The 19,029-nt window shown below is 40.1% G+C and overlaps 3 protein-coding genes across 5 annotated transcripts; 2 read left to right on the top strand and 1 right to left on the bottom strand.

Moving 5' to 3' along the window:
- Window positions 1-206: 206 nt before the first annotated feature.
- spice1 (spindle and centriole associated protein 1) lies at window positions 207-6,227 on the bottom strand. Of its 2 annotated transcripts, none has more exons than XM_028969795.1 (18): window positions 6,082-6,227; window positions 5,631-5,723; window positions 5,501-5,548; window positions 5,261-5,404; window positions 4,910-5,012; window positions 4,708-4,826; window positions 4,557-4,639; window positions 4,387-4,478; window positions 3,903-4,019; window positions 2,637-2,896; window positions 2,421-2,552; window positions 2,168-2,270; window positions 1,949-2,062; window positions 1,434-1,699; window positions 987-1,164; window positions 837-912; window positions 687-753; window positions 207-356 (listed from the first exon to the last, which is right to left on the bottom strand). In XM_028969795.1, exons 2-18 carry the CDS (start codon window positions 5,721-5,723, stop codon window positions 303-305), a joined length of 2,049 nt encoding a protein of 682 aa, XP_028825628.1. In that variant the 5' UTR covers window positions 6,082-6,227; the 3' UTR covers window positions 207-302. The 2 variants fall into 2 exon arrangements, with proteins under 2 accessions (XP_028825628.1, XP_028825627.1); XM_028969794.1 differs by having other exon boundaries at window positions 6,096-6,199.
- A 1,766-nt stretch (window positions 6,228-7,993) lies between these two features.
- eloca (elongin C paralog a) lies at window positions 7,994-9,412 on the top strand. 2 transcript variants are annotated; one of them, XM_028969912.1, is made up of 4 exons: window positions 7,994-8,078; window positions 8,551-8,585; window positions 8,684-8,827; window positions 9,085-9,412. In XM_028969912.1, the coding sequence occupies exons 2-4, from the start codon at window positions 8,582-8,584 to the stop codon at window positions 9,273-9,275; spliced, it is 339 nt and encodes a 112-aa protein (XP_028825745.1). In that variant the 5' UTR covers window positions 7,994-8,078; window positions 8,551-8,581; the 3' UTR covers window positions 9,276-9,412. The 2 variants fall into 2 exon arrangements, with proteins under 2 accessions (XP_028825745.1, XP_028825746.1); XM_028969913.1 differs by lacking the exon at window positions 7,994-8,078 and adding an exon at window positions 8,085-8,347.
- Window positions 9,413-10,710: 1,298 nt separating this feature from the next.
- ube2wb (ubiquitin conjugating enzyme E2 Wb) lies at window positions 10,711-17,540 on the top strand. The gene is made up of 6 exons (XM_028970748.1): window positions 10,711-10,843; window positions 11,606-11,697; window positions 14,424-14,526; window positions 15,547-15,702; window positions 16,750-16,825; window positions 16,906-17,540. Exons 1-6 carry the CDS (start codon window positions 10,829-10,831, stop codon window positions 16,917-16,919), a joined length of 456 nt encoding a protein of 151 aa, XP_028826581.1. The 5' UTR covers window positions 10,711-10,828; the 3' UTR covers window positions 16,920-17,540.
- The last annotated feature ends 1,489 nt before the right edge of the window (window positions 17,541-19,029 follow it).

The raw sequence follows: 19,029 nt of genomic DNA, 5'->3' as shown, positions 1-19,029 counted from the left end.
GAATCATTACAACCATTTCAGCCCATTTGGTTCTCATTATTGCTTATATGTATAGCAATAATTAATACTACTAATTAAAACCCCCTGAACAATCATCAGAAAATGCACATATTCCAGTCATGATTATCGAATCCACCTTCCCAGATTTAGATTTCTGTGTTTAAGATTTAAGGTGAAAGAGTAAAAAAAAAAAACCTCACCAATGGTTGTCATGTAAAACAACATTTTATTGAGCACGTAAAAAAAAATAAAAATAAATAAACTGTACAAAAGTCACAAGTCTTGGCATCCATGCAGTTCTGCTATTTGACATGAGCAGATAAAGCAAACCAGCCATCTCCTTTTGGTTTCTCCACCTGAAAACAGAAGGAATATTTATTATTGTAATTTCATTTCAGAATAAAATTATAAACTAAATTCAGTCAGTGAATATTAAATTCTGAAGTGAAGTGATCGTCATTGTAAAACACAGCACAGCACGCAGTGACAACGAAATGTGTCTTCTGCTTTTAACCATCACCCTTAGTGAGCAGCCATGAAAGGCGCCCAGGGAGCAGTATGTGGAGACAGTACTTTTCTCAGTGGCAACTCTGCAGCTCAGGATTCAGACCAGCAACCTTCCAATTATGGGTCCCACTAGGCCACCACTGCCCTGTGTATTAATTATGGTGAGTTTGAACACTTACCGGAGGTTTATGTCTTGGGTTCTCAACTGTATGTGTGAAGCTGTGTGTTGAAATTCCTCCAGCAGATCTGAAAGAGAAAATGTTTGTCTTAACTGTACTTAACTGAGACTTTGAACAGAATATTAGCCTATGTGTCTAAAAGTGTCCTACCTGCTGTCCTTTCCACTGGCTAGAGTACAGGAGTCTTTCTCTGGCACTGATCTGGGCTCTTCATTGGTCCTTCGTTCTGCAAATTAAACGCGGGACTGATTCTGGCAGTATGCAGAGATGTAGTTTGAGTAAACAAGTAAACACCAGTACCTGCACTCTCATGGTGGGGTTGTATTGAGGAGAGCGAGGGGGAAGATTGGACATTGCCACACTGCCTCTGATGCTCAATCATATCCAACAGTTTGTTTCGTGCCTCTGCACTTTGCCTTTTCAGCTCCAGGAGTCGCTCATCAATGTGGGCGACCATGTGGCTGTCCGACTGGCTTGGCTGTACAGAAAAAAAAACAAAACATTTTTGAACAGTCTGAAGGTCTAAAGGATGCTGATCTTATCACTCATAACGATTTTGCCCAGAAGAACCATGAAACTGTACTCATTAATTGTACATGAAGAGATTATTTGGTTGAACTGAATTGCTACAGTGCGGACCTACCCAGTAGCCTACCCAGAGGGTGATGGTAGGTAGGAGAGACCTTTAAGTACCACCACAAGCCACTACAGAAAAATTCTGATCAATCATAGAGGAGTTATCATTACCTTCACCGTTTGCTGCTCTGGTACATGGTCTGACATTTGTCCCTCAGTCACAGATGTCCCAGTGTGGTACTGGCCTAGCTGAGTCCGGATCACAGAGTTCTGTCTGGTCAGTTCAGCAATCTGCTCCAGTATGGAATTCTGAGAGGGCGGGCAGAGACTCAGGCTGCAGGGCAGACTGGCAAAGGAAGACTGAGAACTGGCATTGTCCATTCCCTCCTGTGAGCCTGTGGCATGGGAACCCTGCACTGGCAAAGATGGTGGAACACCTAGAGACCACAGAAAGTATTGGGTTAATAAGAGTTGAAAGATGCAATACAAATAAAACACTTTTTTTTTGTTGTACAAGTTCACAGTTTCTTGGCTTTAAAAACAAGTATTACAGTATTACAGTACAGTACAATTACAGTATTTTTTATTCCATTCAAAATTTAACAAAAAAAATCCTCCTAAAGAGAAACATGCCAATGAACACAACAGTGAAGGCCTGCAGGAAAAAGCTAATCAATCTCGGTCACCTTTGGCAGTTGCTTGGCAGTCTCTCTGTCGAGGTGGGGTCAGAAGCACGGCAGGTGGGACTGGCAATGGTTCCAGGGTATCCTTTTCCAAGTCGAGAATGTCAGCCTCACAGTCTGCAGGGAACAACATCTAAAATCCCACCTGACACATTTACATTTGTGGACAGGTTCACTGTATGTTTATGTGTGTTTCTGTGTGGGAGTGTCTAGAGTTATTACTGGTTAGGCTGCCATGTTCAAGTTCACTTTCTTCTACTGTTCCCAGGCCTCCGAATGCGAGGATCACCATATCCAAACGGTGCTCCAATTCCATTACACGGTTCTGTGATAGAAGTACATAAACAAAGGATACTATTTTTCGTATTTGAATAATATATTTTCTTTTACATTTATTTGGATTTATTGTGGTGGTCAGTTCCATTGGCTTAATTTAAACACAAGAACATGTCAGTAATGTGATGACCACACTCACCTGCAGAGTGGTGCTCTCTTCTCTCAGACTCATTGATTCTGCAGTGAGGGCATCAATAAGGCACCTCTGATCTTTCACTACATCCTCCAGTCTCTTCTTCTCCCTGGCCTCCTTCTGTGACTCTTCATCCCTCTGGAGGCACACGAATAGGCATGTGATTCTCTCATTGTACAACATTTTTATGGTCTACAATTGGCTGGAAGTGGGCATATTTACTTGTCTGATGTGGCGTGCCAGGCGCCCAATTGCTGAAACCAGAGCCACAGAAAAGCCAGTAAGGCCACTTGGTCTGTGGAGTCCCTCAGAGAATACTGATTCTTGGTGACTCAGAGCATCCAACTCTGTCTCCACATCTCCCAGCATACTCTGAAGCATCTCAAGGCTGGACTGGTTTCCAGTAAGAGAGCTTATTCCTGAGCCATTCAGTCTTCCTTCAGATGTGCTCCCCTTATTTAGCTTGGTAGGTTTGCTCTGACCTGCTCAGAACGACATTGCATATTCCACTTTACACAATGACCTTTCACATCAAAGATACATTTTTCTTTTTTTTTTTTTTTCTTGACATGTTTATTCAGTATTTACAGATAGATGTACAATCACTTTATGGTATTGTGACTTGAATTTCACTTCAAAAATACAGAAACAACTTAAGCAATAAAAACAAGTCTATAAACAAAAAGAATACACAAAAAAGAATTTAAATAATACCATAATAGAAACATGTCATTTATAACACACATATATACACCCGAAAAAACCCAACAGAACCAAGACCATTCTTTATAATTTTTTTTTTATATATAGATATAAAACTATAACCATTGCAAAACCCTAATTGACACACAAAACTATTTCTCTCACATTTGGAGATAAGTGATCTAAAAAGGGAGATCATACATTCTGAAAGCTATTTATATTATCCCTAAGCACAGCCGCCAGCCTCTCATGAGGCAGGACTGCAAAAATCTCTCTATACCATTGTGTGACAGAGGGGGGAGTATTTTTTTTATCCATCTAATAAGAATTCACTTTCTTGCCACAAGTAGTAATTTGTCTAATAATCTATAACTTTTGGCATCAAGTTTCAGTGAAGTTGCTTGTCTTTTAGACGGGAGCCCCAAAAGAAAAAGGCCAGGATCCGGTTTCAGTTTTATCTTAAGGATGGTACTGATTTCATGAGCAACAAAATTCCAAAATCTTGAGATGAGCCTACACCCCCAGAAACAGTGAAAGTATGTCCCCAGCTCTGTGTGGCATTTAACACAGAGAGCCGGCACAGAGGAATCAATCTTATTCATTAATACTGGCGTTATATGTAACCTGTGTAAAATCTTATATTGAGTCTCTCTAAGCCGGTTACAAACAAAAGTGTATCTGACACTTTTCATAGCCTCCTGCCAGTCATCGTCTATATAAACATTACCCAGATCTTCCTCCCATTTCCGGGCCAAAAGATACATTTTTCACATAAAAAGATATTACCTGGATAAGGTGGTTGAGCAACTGGATTCAGAACCTGTGTGACCAGAGTGGACTGGTCAGATTCTAAATGGGTTTGCCTGCTTCTCACATGTTGAATAGCTGCAGTAGCATTTAGGGCTAGCAAATTGGAAAGAGCAGAGAAACAGAAAGTCAACATTTATTCAAACCTCATCCTGAGAGCCTTACAATCAGTAGTTACAGGGACAGTCCCCCTGGAGCAATTTAGGGTTAAGTGTCTTGTTCAGGGACACAATGGTAGTAAGTGGGATTTGAACCTGGGTCTTCTGGTTCATAGGAGAGTGTCTAACCCACTAGGCCACTAGTGACTGTGATTGAGGCGAGCGTGTTTACCCACCAGGCTACTATTTATCTGTATTTAATCTGTATTCTGTAACTATCCAACAATAGATGCATCTAAAGTGAAACAATCCAACTAATAATTGACATCCAAAAATTTCCAAAGTAGATTCAATTATTATGGTACCTGAGGAGTCTTCAGGTGCCCCAGTGTTACAAGGTGTCTGGGGAGGGCTTGTCCTTTTTGGTTCTGTCCCATGATGTCTTTGTGATCCTCCTCTGTGTCAAAATTCAAATGTATCAGTAAATGTATTCACTACACCAGATGTAAACAATGTGTTACAGATGCAATTTTACCTGTGCATAATATTTGGTCGATTATTGTAGGTTGTGAGATCTTGCTCTGTGTCAGTGTACTCTTCCTCCAGTTCATTTAAAGCCTGGAACACACATTGGATCTTAATCACATATCAATGCACATACACACAAACATGTACGTATGCAATACCTGGGGGTCCATCATTGCCTGGCTGAGAACGGACAGCTTTGTTCGGGGCTGAGGTCTTTGCAATACAGGCAGCTCTGGATCCGAGATGCTGTCAGGTGCCACAGTAACTGATGGGAAACCTGGGAACAAAACTCCACACTTATAGTTACCTGTCGATTCTATTGGCACAGAGAGAAAAACAAATAAATATTAGGCTTACTACCTGTCTGCCTCCGAGGTGCATCACCAAAGAGGTCCTTGACTACTGCCATTGCCCTATCAGAGCGGGCAAGAACGTCCTGCAGTTTGCAATGATCTGAGAACACCTGCAGAAAATGCTTAACTTATCACGCTGTCTAACAGATCCTACTTAAAAAAGGCTGAAACCTTTTCAGTTATCTGGCTGTGCCTACATTATGATGTTGAAATATTGAGATCAATTGGATTTTAAGTCATTGCAGTAATTCTCATGCTGATGTGTAGCTGGGTGATGTGAAGGATTTTCACAGCTTCAGGTGCATGTCAGAACACTATGCAGTCTCCTCTAAGTAAAGTAACCAAAATCTGTGTATACCTCTCTGATAAGATTGAGGCGGTAGCGGTCAACTTCAGGGGGCGTGGCTGATTGGTCTTTCCTCCTGGACCTCATGGCTTTTTCTCTCAACTCCCATTGTGCTGCTGCCCTGTTCTGAGAACGGTGAATATCATGCCGCCGAGCCTGAAAGAGTGCAAAGAAAGTTCCACCATCAACACAATGCATAGTACCCACTGCACACACACACACACACACACACACACACACACAGAAACCCACCAGCTCTTCTGGGGTGGCCTTGTGCAAACTCAGATCATTGACTGTGCTCTGAAATTCAAGAAAGAAAAATGGAAAACCGATCCAGTTCAAGTTTTGTATTAAATACATAGCTAGACTATGGCCCACATACCACCCATTCTTTCTTAGATGCAGTCATTCTCTTTGGCTTTGTGGGACGTTTTCCTTGTGCATTCTGGTTTCGGTGCCCTCGGACAAAAGACATCTGAGAACAAGACATTCACAATTTACTTAATCACTACAGTTTTTTTTTTTTTTACTTTAATTACTTTTTTCATTCAATGTTAAGATGTGCTGGTTTTAATAGATCCCTTGGTAGATCCAAATAGTAGCATGAAGCTCAGACAAGCGGACATCTCAACGGTGTTGCAGCAAACACGTCGTTTATTGCCTACATTAGCACTGCCACTTAAGTTTAGGAAGTTTGTCACTCGTCAGACTCAATAGCTTCCAAACCAGTCTGCTGGTTAGCTTTCAAAGTTAGCTGTAGTTAGCAGGTCTGTTAGTAAGGTTTGGCCCAAACCCCCTAAAACCCCTAAAACAAACAAACAAAATAAACTTACGGAGGAGGAATTACTTTGTGCTGATATGTGTGCAATAACATACAAAGGACGTCTGGAGAATTTCTCTTAAAGGCACACAAATCTGGCCGGATGGCAGCGAACACGGCCGAACAAGGCGCCGAACGGTTCCCTGTTTACCGCTCGCCTCAGTTAAATCGGGGGAGGTTCCGCGATGCTGTCATGGCGACTGACACGACTGCCGGGGCTGCTGGGAAATTGAGTCATTATAGAAATAGCTGAACTAGAATGGAACTAGGATAGTTGTATGCCCTGGAGCAAAAATATAATAATGAATGCAGTCAAACGTTTATTGCTTTAGCCAAATTCAAGTGTTACGGAGTTACTTGCAAGTTCAAATTAAAATTAAAATTGTATTTGTCACATACACAGTCATACACGGTATGATATGCAGTGAAATGCTGTAGCAACTGCTATAGACCACAGTATTGCAAAAATTGCAATTATACAAGGAACCAAATATTGCAAACATAAACCAATTTTAACATTAAACGTAAAATATGTGTAACAGGTAGGGTGAAGGTGTGCAAATGAGTAAAGTGAAAGTAAAAAGTAAAATATTTGTGCAAGTATTCTTGAATCCAGCAGTGATTGAAAGTGAAAGTGCTGGAGTGTAGTAGAGTTCTGTCCTATGAAGTGTTGTGGTTGTTGAGAGCTTGTATAGCCTGCAGGAAGAAGCTCCTCCTTATTCTCTCTGTGTTGGACTTCAGGGAGCGGAAGCGCTTCCCTGATCGCAGCTGAGAGAACAGTCCATTGTTGGGGTGGCTGAGGTCCTTCACTATCTTCCTGGCCCTGGTCCAGCACCACTTGCTGTAGATTGATTGAAGGTCAGGGAGCTTGGTACAGATGATGCGTTCAGTTGATGGAACCACCCTCTGTAGGGCTCGCCTGTCCTGCATGGTGCTGTTCCTGAGCCAGGCTGAGATGTTTCCCATCAGGATGCTCTCTATGGTGCAGGAGTAGAAGTTCCTGAGCACCTTGGAGGGCAGTCTGAAGTCTCTCAGGCATCTAAGGTGGTAGAGACGCTGCCGGGCCTTTTTCACCACAGTGTTGATGTGACAGGACCATGACAGGTCCTGCGTGATGTAGACACCGAGGTATCGGAAGCTGTCCACTTTCTCCGCTGGGCTCCTGTTGATGACAGAGGTCTGGTAGTTCCTCTCCTGCTTGGTTCTTAAGTTCACTGTCAACTTGCTGACTTTCAGGTGGAGATTGTTTCTCTGGCACCAATTCTCCAGATTTCCAACCTCCTCCAGATAGGCTGTCTCGTCATTGTCAGAGATCAGGCCCACCACGGCAGTGTCGTCAGCAATGATGGTGGTGGAGTTTGTAGTGGCTGTACAGTCGTAGGTGTACAGAGAGTCCAGCAGGGGACTCAAAACACATGTCCGCCCATCCTTACTGCCTGTGGTCTCCCAGTTAGGAAGTTGGAGATCCACTGACAGAGAGATGAGCTGAGTCCCAGGTGCACCAGCTTGGTGGTGAGTGTGGAAGGGATTATCGTGTTAAATGCTGAACTGTAGTTTTCCTTATTTCTCCTTGTTTTCTTCTCCCAAGTCTTGGGATGATGTTCAAATACACTTCAGTAAATTTGTTGATCTTCACTCCCTTGTGAGGTATTACGTGGTATTGTAATATTTTGTGTATTTCTATAGTTTGAACAATAACCGAAATGTTTGACACCTTTAACTGAAGAAAAAAACGAAGAAAATGTTTCGGTCACTTCTCTTTACTTTCATGACTGCTTTGTACACTACTAGCGTCATCATAAGCAGCTTTCAGAGTGTAAAAACAGTCTCCTAAATAAGTGGACGTGTCACAACTGTTTGAATGTTAGTGCATACTTTACTTGAATCGTGTCACCTTCGCCACATGCCTACCCACTAGGGGGCGCTAACGAGCAAGCGAAGGGCTGCGGTCCCATATAAAATTCAGCGAAGAGGAGGGTGGTTGCTAAACTTCCGTTGCTCACTTTTGTGGTAAGGGTTTATTTTCTGAACCGATTAAATTTTTTGTGACGATCGTGTTTTTGTGATATTAGTCGGTAAACGTCTCATGTCTCTATCTGTTTATGAGCTGATCCGTAATTACAAGCTTAACGGGCCGTTAGCATCACGTTAGCAATTAGCTAAGTAGCTAACAGCCTAAATTTAACACTCTGATTCCACGTTATTTTGCTACTTGATCTTCTGGATTTGTCCATTCCTCCCACATATTCACAAGATGATCACTCCTTAACAACACCTTGGTACGGAAGATTAAGATTAAGTTCTGTTCTGATTCCGTGTAAAATTGTGATACCGGTAAAAGCAATTTTTCGACCAACTGTTTGAGTCACATTCGTTTCTGTGATCGTGACAGCCTATGCTTTTATGATATTATACGTTTATGTTTTAATGATATTAGAAATTCACGTGATTATGTAAAGTGCTGCATTGTATTTTATTTCAGGAACTCTTAATTGCTTGGACGTCAAAGAACAATGGGTATGTAAACCAAACCTTTTCTTTTTTTTATGTAATGTGGAACGTTTCCTCTACATGTAGAATAAGACTCATTTATTTAGTTTTGTTTAACCATCTAGACGGTGAAGAGAAAACCTATGGTGGATGTGAAGGCCCTGATGCCATGTATGTGAAGCTGATCTCTTCAGATGGCCATGAGTTCATTGTGAAGAGAGAACATGCCCTAACCTCTGGCACAATTAAAGCCATGCTGAGTGGCCCTGGTAAGGCATATAGTTCAAGATCAATGCTGTTGACATATCTGGCTAAAACACTGGTCTTGAACTACTAAACATAAAAAAAAGTCAGTGATTGTCATGATTGTAAGCTTTTTTTAGTTTTAGTATATCGATTGTTTTTATCCAGATCGTACTGATTGATTTTGCCTGAATATTTTTTTGTATTTAATGACTTATTTATTCTTAATTCAATTGGTGTCATCTGGCATCGTGTTTTAAGTAATGTTGTGATCTTCTTACAGGCCAGTTTGCAGAAAATGAAACCAATGAAGTCAACTTCAGGGAGATTCCTTCACATGTTCTCTCTAAAGTGTGCATGTACTTCACCTACAAAGTTCGCTACACCAACAGTTCCACAGAAATCCCAGAATTCCCTATCGCACCTGAGATTGCCCTGGAATTGTTAATGGCTGCCAATTTCTTAGATTGTTAAACATAAAAATATTACGTTTTACTATTTAACTTGAGCTTTTGCATCATATGTGAATGCTTTATCATTTTCTTTCTCTTTGCACATATAACTTTTACTGGTGAGCAAATGATTAATTTTAATAAACTGATACAGAGATATGTCTTTGCTTACATCACATTATTTGTTTTATTCTATGTGTGATTGGGGTAGACATCCAATCTCCTTTTAGTAGCAAGTAAAATGGGTTACAAACAATGATAATGAGACTATTATTGACATGAGGAAACTGTATAATGTTTCAACAGCAAATGCCTGGATAGAGTTTTATAATGTGGCAGTTGGTTAAACCAACAAGGAAATGTCATGTCTATGTTTGTAACTGAATTGAAGAATTACAACTGCAGATGGAGAAATTAAGGAATTTCACAATGGTGTGAAATATCTGCTACTCAAAACCTGTTGAACTACAATAATACAATCACCCATCCAGCCAATGGATTATATCTGACCTTTTAAGGTCACCAACAGATAGCAAGAATCTGTTTAGTACAGCAGCTCTGGATAAACATTCCTGGATAGATAATTGGCCCATATGCAGAACATTTTATCCACAATGAAGTAACATTTTTCAAAAATGCAGTTTCAGACATCAGTCCTGATTTTATGATTCATCCAAAACCAAAAGTGACCTCCATGACAACCAGAACGCCTCATTGATCAACCAGCATCCGGTTAAGATTTGCCATTTACAGCCCTGACCAGTCATCTCCATGGTTCCTTCCTGAATACAAGATTGTGTTCACTACACAATACACCGACAGATCAGTGTCAGGTCGTGACAGACCACTTAATGGGTGCAACTGTAAGACCGGCTCAACGACAGAAATAGCCTGAAGAATGGGTGTGTACGTTAAAATCTATCATGTAGCGATGACACAATTCCGTGTTATAATATGAGAATGTTGTGAAAGTGGATTGTATTTTTTTAACGCACAACTTGTATATATTTAATATATAACCCATACTGTCTCTTTTAACACCAAAACAAATTTCCATTATTTGTGACAAGAGTGACAAATACCACAATGACTATATATAATCCACACAAAACAATGTATGGATATTCAGACATTTTAAATTTGTAATAGAACAAACTGCATGACACCTGATACTTGACGAATGTGGCATAGTAGTACAATACGTGTATACACACTTTCACAGTATGTATTAAATTTCCGAATCAGGTTATAAAGGTCTGAGTACTGTAATTAAGTTACCCTGTTTTATTTTGTAAGATAACCAAAAGCTATTCTGTCGAGTTATTCTGGAATGAGAATCTGATCGTGGATGCCCTTTCCACCACTTATCGTCTCTTGGGGCCAGCGTCCTTCGTGCCCATTCTATGCTTTCGTTTCTATGCAACGACGCCCACTCTGTCGTTTACTTCTATGAGCAGGCGACGGAGGGCGGGGCTTCAGCGGCGTTGTTTTCTAAACACTTTCCACGTGACCGACTGACGTTCGGCGCAGGCTGCGTCTGAAAAAAAAAACCACCCTGATGCAGGGGGATCCATCATGGCGTCGATGCAGGTAAGGTCCCCACGGAAACCAGTCTCGTTTTTTTAACGCGTTCGCTCGTATTTGATACCATGTGATAGTCGCGCCTCGTTTTATGCGCCGCGTCGGCCGAGGCGGCGTGCGGCTCTTTAAACGGGCCGGCCTTTGTTGTTTTTTTGGCGACCTGCTGGCTGGCAAGGTGCCGCTGGCGACCTGCTGATGCGTTCAACGACTTCGCGTCAGGAAGAGAGCGAAGGCGCCGTCTTCTTATTTAACTTCAGACTTCCCCGCGGTTCTTTATTTCGACAGCGTCGCTCGGGCGGACTGCGGAGTTAATCCCGTGTGTGGGATTTTGGGGGCTTTTAGCTCAAGTTTACTCCTACTGCGCTTCGCCCGGGTTTCAGGCTGTTTGTGTGTGTGTGTGTGTGTGTGTTTGTTTATGGCACACGGAAGTCCTCCACCATTTATCCCCGTCTTCCAGTGCGCCGAGCACTAGCTGACTGTGCGCTAGCTTGGGTCGCCGCACAAGCTAATGGTCACGGTGGCTCCGTTTTCGCACCCCCTTCCAGGTCTGCGGAGTTTATTTTGTACCTGCTCCTCAGACCTGGATCGTGTTCTACTCGCTGAACACCGGACAAGTTCACGACCTTTCACCAATTTGGAAAAGCAACCTGGAATGTTCCTGCGCAGAAAGGGTCACGACCCCGGTCGTCCGTCCCTGTTCGCTGTTTGGCTGTTCTGAGTGTGGAATTAGTGTTGTTTTGTACTCACGGCGTTCCAACTTTCTCTCCCCAGAAAAGGCTACAGAAGGAACTATTAGCTCTGCAAAACGATCCACCCCCTGGAATGACGCTGAACGAAAAAAGTGTTCAGAATACAATTACACAGTGAGTATTTCTCTCTCTCTCTCTTTGTTCTTGTGCGCTTATTCTTTTATTTATGCCAGATCACATGAAATAAGTCAGGACGGCAATTAAAATGTTTCATTGTGGGCTATTGTCTTCACCGTGCTTTGAACTTGCGGTTGAGCATCAGTCACGGCCGTCTGCTGAATCGAATGGCTGTGTGTCTGTGTTTTGCGTCTTGATTTTGGCAGTACCGATCGGAAGGCATTTGAGAGGCAACGTGTGGCTTACGGCCGTTGCATTGATGGATGCGGCCCTCGGCTCTAATGCACGGTGTTCCTCTTTATTCTCATTAATTATTAAAGGCTGGGATGTCGGATCGGCAGGGTTGTGTTGCAGCGACGAGGACCAACTGACATTCTTTTTTTCGTCTTTCTGTCTCTGTCTCTCTTTTGGATCTACTTCCTTAGTTACTGTTGCTGTGAAGGTCAGGTTGTGTCCTATGAGCAGAATTAGACAGTCATCCTACGTGTGTTAACATTGATTTCACAATGATTTGGTGGCTTGTTGGGTCTTTTTTTGTTTTTGTCACAACCCCACATTTGACCACCACAATTAGTGGCTAAATTATTTCTCATAGTGTGTGTGTGTGTGTGATATATAATATTTCAATTTGCACAAGTAGGGTACAGATAAACACACATACATATATGTATGTGTGTATGTATGTTTGTTTCTGTATCCTACTTGAGCCCTTTAGTGAATTTGAAGAAGTTTAATCCTTTTTGGTCAACATTATCACAGTTTGGATGCACACTGACGACCATGTCTGGTGATTAAGATCTGTTAGGAATGCAAGCTATGAGGCGGTACAAGAGTTGCAACTGGGTAAACCTGTCACACCTTGTGCTGTTTGAATGAATTCAGCTCAACAGGTTTACAGGTTTAAATCTGTGTGTTAGAAAGGGCCCAGTATTTTCAAAGGTTGTCCCCAGGAGATCTAATCTTTGCTGCCAGTGCAGTGCTAATTAGGTCTGGAGATCTCATGATACTTCCAGGCTACACCTTTGCACATTGAGTAAATTTCTTTGCATTGTTGCCATGACTTACATAACAAAGCCGCCAATGTTTTGTTAGTCGGACCGTATTATACATAAAGCAAGCAAACTAGTTAGCTAAAAGCACAAATGAAATGCCTTCCTTTTTAGGAAATACTCATGCATATATGATATACTCATGCATATATACATATACTCATGCATACAGGCTGGCACTGATTTATTAAGAGGTATTTACAAATTGGTCCCTAGTTAACCAATTGAGTGTTTTTTTCATGATTGACATTTTAAAGCACTCAAGTCGCTACCAAATGCTGTGAATGTAAAAATGATTTTGATACATTTGTCAGATTTTGGCAAATAAGCAGTTTCCATTACAAACTTGCTTGTTAGTAGCTAGTTTATACTATCTAAGTAAACCCACTTTCTGCAGCTCGTATTATTCTCAGCATTTCTCCATTTTAAGATCATGCTATTTTCTATTTCAGTCTAGGGGTTAGGGTACATTACATTTTCATTGTAATGTGGAGCACATAGCTACCTAACTCTAGTTATATTAATAATTATATAAATAAATAAATGTAGAGTTTTGGATATTTTATTGTAATGAAATATTTAATTGTAGTTATATTTATCACACATAATACAGTATGAAACTATACTGAAAAGCTTTTTTTTGTTTGTTTGTTTAAGCCATATAATGAACCTTGTTATTTGGTGACTGAAGAATGATCTTGGGAAGGATTTTGGCACACACAATTCAGCCTATCTACTTGTTAACACACATTTTTTTGTAACTGGAAAAAACAAGGAATGCTCTGAGCTGGGCGTGGTGGACCACGGCTGGTGGTCTGTTGAAACATTTGTTAATGTATGATGATAGTCAAATCACCATGTGAACTACTGATATATTGGTGGCATACAATAGGCCATACATCTAGATTATCCATGACTCTTCTGGTCCTGCTTAACATTTTGTGTGAATGAGAGCAGTTAGCTCCTGGACCTAATTCGATCTCTTTTGTTGTGATTTGATTGAAGGACTAATGAGTACAGTAAGACATGGAAAAAGGATCTGATACTGTTTTTTGGACATTGTGGTTTATAAACTGATTATTATTATTTAATAAGACTACCACTATAACAAAATGAAAGAGTTATGTCTTCATTTGTTCCTGAATAATAGGATGCTGGTGTAATTGGCTAGATCACAAATAATTATTAATTAAATAATTCTTGGGTCTGTCCAAGAAAGCACCCAAGCCAAGGATTTAGATTGTCAGATGCAATCATGCCCAAATCCACAAGCCGGTGAATTCTGAACCAGAAAAATCCGTTGGCTGTGGTCATCTGACCACTTTTTGAAATGAGTGAAAAGCCCCTTTCATGCTATTTGAGGGTCTGTTAAACAAACATGTAGTTGTGTGCCAACTAGTTTCATTTCTCTAGTGTGTGTATGAGAGAAACTGTGTGCTAGGTTGTGCTAGGCAGATCTTATCCATTTCACCATTGCCCTTGTTCTTTATCCCAGAGGATTCTGGGAAATCATTCTATAGAATAATGTACCAATTTTGATTCTTTACAACCCCCTGCCATCAGTCTCTTTATATTTATATATTTGATTTCCAAACAGGTAGCTGAGGTACTGTACTATGCATATGTGATTGAGTCACTGTTAATACTTTGTTCTTTTTTTTTTGTTTGTTTCAGGTGGATTGTAGATATGGAAGGAGCCTCTGGCACACTGTATGAAGGAGAAAAATTTCAGCTACTTTTCAAATTCAGTAGTCGATATCCTTTTGATTCACCTCAGGTATGTATCCCATTTTCTTCTGATTTATACTAAAACACCTTAAGAAGTCACCATATAGGGTCAAGGAGCATTTGTTTTCTGCGTGGTAAGTGTTTAGGCTTTCAGGATTGTACCACATTGATGTTTACTTGTCATTTAAAATTAGAACAGAAAATCAAAAGAGATCTAAAATTGACTGTGCTTTGCAGAGGCATTCCATGTCATGCCACGAGTTGTGTTTTGTGCCAACAATGGCCAAGTGCTTTTCACAAATGATTGATAATGGGATCAGTGTCGGGCTACTTTAGAACCAGCTCGCTCACAATCAAGTGGGAGAGCAAAGCCCAAAGGCCCATTTCAACCAATTGGTTTAACTCGCCAATCTTATTTTACATATCAGCTACACTATAAATAGTCATAGTGACAGAAAAATTGAGATAAACAGGCTGTCAAGCTTTTTGTAGAAACACCTCTCTTGTTTGCCCTGTAATTGTTTTTCTTTTCATTAAACATCATGGAGGAGGCGAATAGATCGCCCGGAACTTGTGTTCTGACAGTGTGAGAAGGTTTTGAGTGTAGGTTTGGTGGACTGGTTCAGTAGAGACGTGACCCACTCATGACGAAGGTGATGTGCAGACTTAATGCATCCTTTCACGGCTGGGTTGGAGTGGCCCTTGCTGGTTAATGTGTGCTTTTAGGGGCCCCTGTCCCTGTGTTTCTTTGCTCTAATGAGGTGTGTATGCCTATGCATCTGTGCGTGCATGTGTGTGTGCGCATGAGCGGTAGAGAACGAGAAACTGAGAAGCAGCTTCACTGCATCCAGGTCCACTGCGGTCTTCCTGCTAATCCTGTGGCCTGTTGCCGTTAGTGGGGCCTAAGCCATGGCTTATATACCAGGATTTTTATTTTCCTCTGATTATTACTAAAATCTGAGATCATTCTAGATGAGTGCTTTCAGTTACCCTCCCTGTGCTGTTGTCAAGAACACACATTTTGACCCTATTAACCTCAAGTATTGTTCTGTCTTTTGTGTGTCTGTAGGTAATGTTTACCGGGGAAAATATACCAGTCCACCCTCATGTTTATAGCAACGGTCACATCTGCCTATCCATATTAACTGAAGACTGGTCACCAGCTCTGTCGGTCCAGTCCGTCTGTCTTAGCATTATTAGCATGCTGTCCAGCTGCAAGGAGAAGGTAAGCCCTGCACAAATAATGTATTATGCTAAAGCTACTCATCATGTATACAGATAAAATACAAATCTTAGATGGTGCCCCTCCCTTGGCCACATTGTTGAATGGCACATGGTTATTGTGTCGGTGACACACCTCGGTAAACCATGTAGAAATATCTGGACCTCAGCCTCTCTGTGGTCAGGAGCTGACCATTGATGAATGGTTATAATGTGACTAAATCTTCACAAACACATGCTGTATGTTGCAGTACATACGTGTTATCAGAATTTGCAGAATGTTCATAATGATCATTCATAGTGAATATACATAACAAACACCTCTGGCGTGTAATGTACACGTGGCTTCTCATTCTTTAAATGACCATCAGACAGGTTCTTAAATTTGCTGTGTCATGATGTCTTTCTACATTTTACATATTTTGGTCACTCTTATTTCAGAACCTTTACGTAAGGAAACTGTATGAAAACATGGTTTAATTTTAAGTTTATATTTTATAACATGTAAGCATGATTTATATTGTTGCAGCCATTTTTGGTGTTTTTGTGATTGCTTTCCTGTGATGGCTACAGGAAATTGCATGCAGGGTTGAGGTTGTATTGTCTAGGTGCAGAATTGCACATTGCAACCACATAAGTTCTCATGGTCGTTTTACACAGAACAGTAACTTATTTGTACAAAAAGGATGCCATGGACCCCGTCCATTCAATTGTATTTGAATGAAATTTAGGAAATTTGCTAAAGGGGATTCTATGGAGCAACTTTCTCATTGTACCATGTATGCTTTACATGGTCAGGACCAATTAGTTGACTTTTCTTCAAGGTCTGTGAAGTAAAACAGTTCCAGAAGGTTTGTGCAGTTTGCTCTCAATCTCCAAAACCCTTGCTGTTCTTGTACAATTGAACAACAGCACATCCTAGTGATAAATAGGCCATTTCACTTGGTTCTATTGGTTGCCTCAGATTGCCTTTGGTCAAATTTTATAATGCAGAGATTTAAAAATAAATAAATTTGCAGTTCTTGATGTTATCGTTTCCTGTCTTTCACAGCGACGGCCTCCAGATAATTCCTTTTATGTAAGGACATGTAACAAAAATCCAAAGAAGACTAAATGGTGGTATCACGGTAAGAACATCTTTTTATTCATATATTGTAACGTGAAAAAGCATTTCAAAATAACTCATTTATTTATTTATTTTTTACAGATGATACCTGTTAATGTTGAACTTTGTAATACTCCTAGAAAAAAAAGAAGTCCTGCTGACCTACATAAGCACTTTTTAATAATTAAAGTCTTTGAACTTTGACCTTTTGACTGGAACTATGGAAGACTTACCGGACTGTGTTTCCAAGTGGGGTATTGGCTGCATGTTTTAGCAGATTGAAAAAAAAAAAAAAGGAATATTAGTTTGAAAATAAAGGATCGTAATGCAACCAACACAGATGGTTTTTGGGAAATGGTAGTTTTGCAGGAGTCCAGAGGTTTGTAGTGAGTTTTATTCATGTTTGTTTGACTCTTCTGATTTTTTTTTTTTTTTTTTTTTTTTTGTTTATTTAACATCATTGAGATTTAAGGTCCTCATGTGTTGTGCAATAACAACGATGGATGCATTCTCGGGTCTACAAGAAAAGCTCCAAATTGAACAGTTTGTGTGTAAGGGATCTGAGCATCTTAACTCCAAGAAAATACTTTTCTGAAAACAAAATGCACTGTGAAGTCTGTGGAGGTACAACGTATTGTTATTCCAATGTGCAGTTACACTGAAAAATGTAATCGCTATTTTTGGCAAATAGAATTAAGGCATTATATTTAATTAATAAAGATTGATATTTGTTTCTATCTCATGTGTTTCCACAAATTGATCTGCTGACACACATTATTGTGTAATTGGATGAAAATGTAAAGCCTTTGAGGGATAAAGCCAAAAAGACGTTCCAACAATGTAAAATATATAATGCCCTTCTCCAGATGGATAGCTCAGACATATGAATTTTGGGTTAGAATTTCAGCAACTATATTTGACTTTTTTCCTCTTCTTTTGTATTAAGATTCATGCTTTAATCTTTGAATATTATGTGTGGAAGCAGTTGTTGAAGGGTTGCTGAAGGGCAGTAGACTTGGGCTGTATGTCTTATTTTATGTTTAAAAAGAGGTTCAACTTGGTGAAAGAGGAACGATTCTTTAAGGAGAGACCATGAGGCTTGAGTGCTAATTTTCCTGGTCATACTTGTCTGGCTCAGGTACTTTTTCAAGAAGAAATCATCTTTAGAATATTCCTAAAAGATATTTTGCATTTAACTATATTTTCACCAAAAAGGACTGTTACATTGTTGATAACTGTATGTCTGAGATTAATGTATATTCTCTTCAAATTGTGCTTGATATATACATATATATAAAAAGAAAGTAGTTAACAATGAGTGCACAATCCTTACATTTATTGCATTTGTTTTTAGCTGAACATATGATTGGCTTAGGGTTTTCTGCACTTGTTGGCTAATTATAACATGTACAGTCATATTATCAGCATTTGCTTGTGCTGGGAGAATATTATTATTATTATTCTTTTCAATGGTCCTAGATCCAGACCTCCAGCTATGAGAGATGTTTGAGAAATCAGTTGTTTGTCATGCTACAAATGGCACAGTTTTATTCATTTCTGATTTCAAACACTCCATTCCCAAAGATGTGTTCATTGCCATCCATTCAGAAATACTTGAATTGCCCCATATGGTTGGTGCGTCAGTTTTCCTTGTGACATTTCTGTTTAAGAGAATGTGTTGCCGTGGTTAACCTGGAGCTGGAGTGACTGTGACTACTGCTTCCTTCTGCACATCACAATCTAGATACTGTATAGACACAACAGTGTGTGTTTAACTAAACAAAAGTTGTGTTCTTACTGCAAAGACAGTTTGAGGCCTAACAAGGTCTTATTGATCATTGATATAGTAGCAATGGTACTGGGCCACACCACTGTTGTCAACAGTCATGCAGAACTATGTGGGGTTGGGTGTCTCTTTTACATTTCCCCACCCCATCCTTTGTTTTTCATAATGTCTTGGGTTTCTTTCGGTTTCCAGAATGTGCAAAATACGTAAAGGAAATGGGAGTTCGTTTTTTTTTTTTTTCTTTTGGGGAAGTATGTTCTCTTATGTACAAACTTCATGTAAGTGGTGCCTGTTAATTTAAATAATAAAAACAAATATTTACAGTTATGTGTCTTGAGTGCAGAGGTTTTGTTTTTGTGTGCGAACCACTAGAAGAGAGAACAATCATTCTCTAGTTCTGGGCAGAACCTGCTCATAAGTACACGTTCTTTGTCGAGTTT

The sequence above is a fragment of the Denticeps clupeoides genome, chromosome 2, assembly GCF_900700375.1.
Source record: "Denticeps clupeoides chromosome 2, fDenClu1.1, whole genome shotgun sequence".
Taxonomy (NCBI): Eukaryota; Metazoa; Chordata; class Actinopteri; order Clupeiformes; family Denticipitidae; genus Denticeps; species Denticeps clupeoides.
Note: the sequence above shows the minus strand (reverse complement) of the source record. Positions and strands in the feature narration are given on the sequence as shown.

Bases quoted from the DNA above. Each gene is read 5' to 3' on its own strand.
- ube2wb (XM_028970748.1), top strand. The intron at 11,698-14,423 runs GTGAGTATTTCT...TGTTTGTTTCAG, and splicing joins GTTCAGAATACAATTACACA to GTGGATTGTAGATATGGAAG. The intron at 15,703-16,749 runs GTAAGCCCTGCA...TGTCTTTCACAG, and splicing joins TGTCCAGCTGCAAGGAGAAG to CGACGGCCTCCAGATAATTC.
- spice1 (XM_028969794.1), bottom strand. From the start codon at position 6,122: ATGTTATTGCACACATATCAGCACAAA. The intron at 5,724-6,095 runs GTAATTCCTCCT...TCTTGTTCTCAG, and splicing joins TGCACACATATCAGCACAAA to ATGTCTTTTGTCCGAGGGCA. The intron at 4,640-4,707 runs GTATTGCATACG...TGTGTGTTCCAG, and splicing joins AGGCAATGATGGACCCCCAG to GCTTTAAATGAACTGGAGGA.
- eloca (XM_028969912.1), top strand. The intron at 8,828-9,084 runs GTAAGGCATATA...ATCTTCTTACAG, and splicing joins AGCCATGCTGAGTGGCCCTG to GCCAGTTTGCAGAAAATGAA.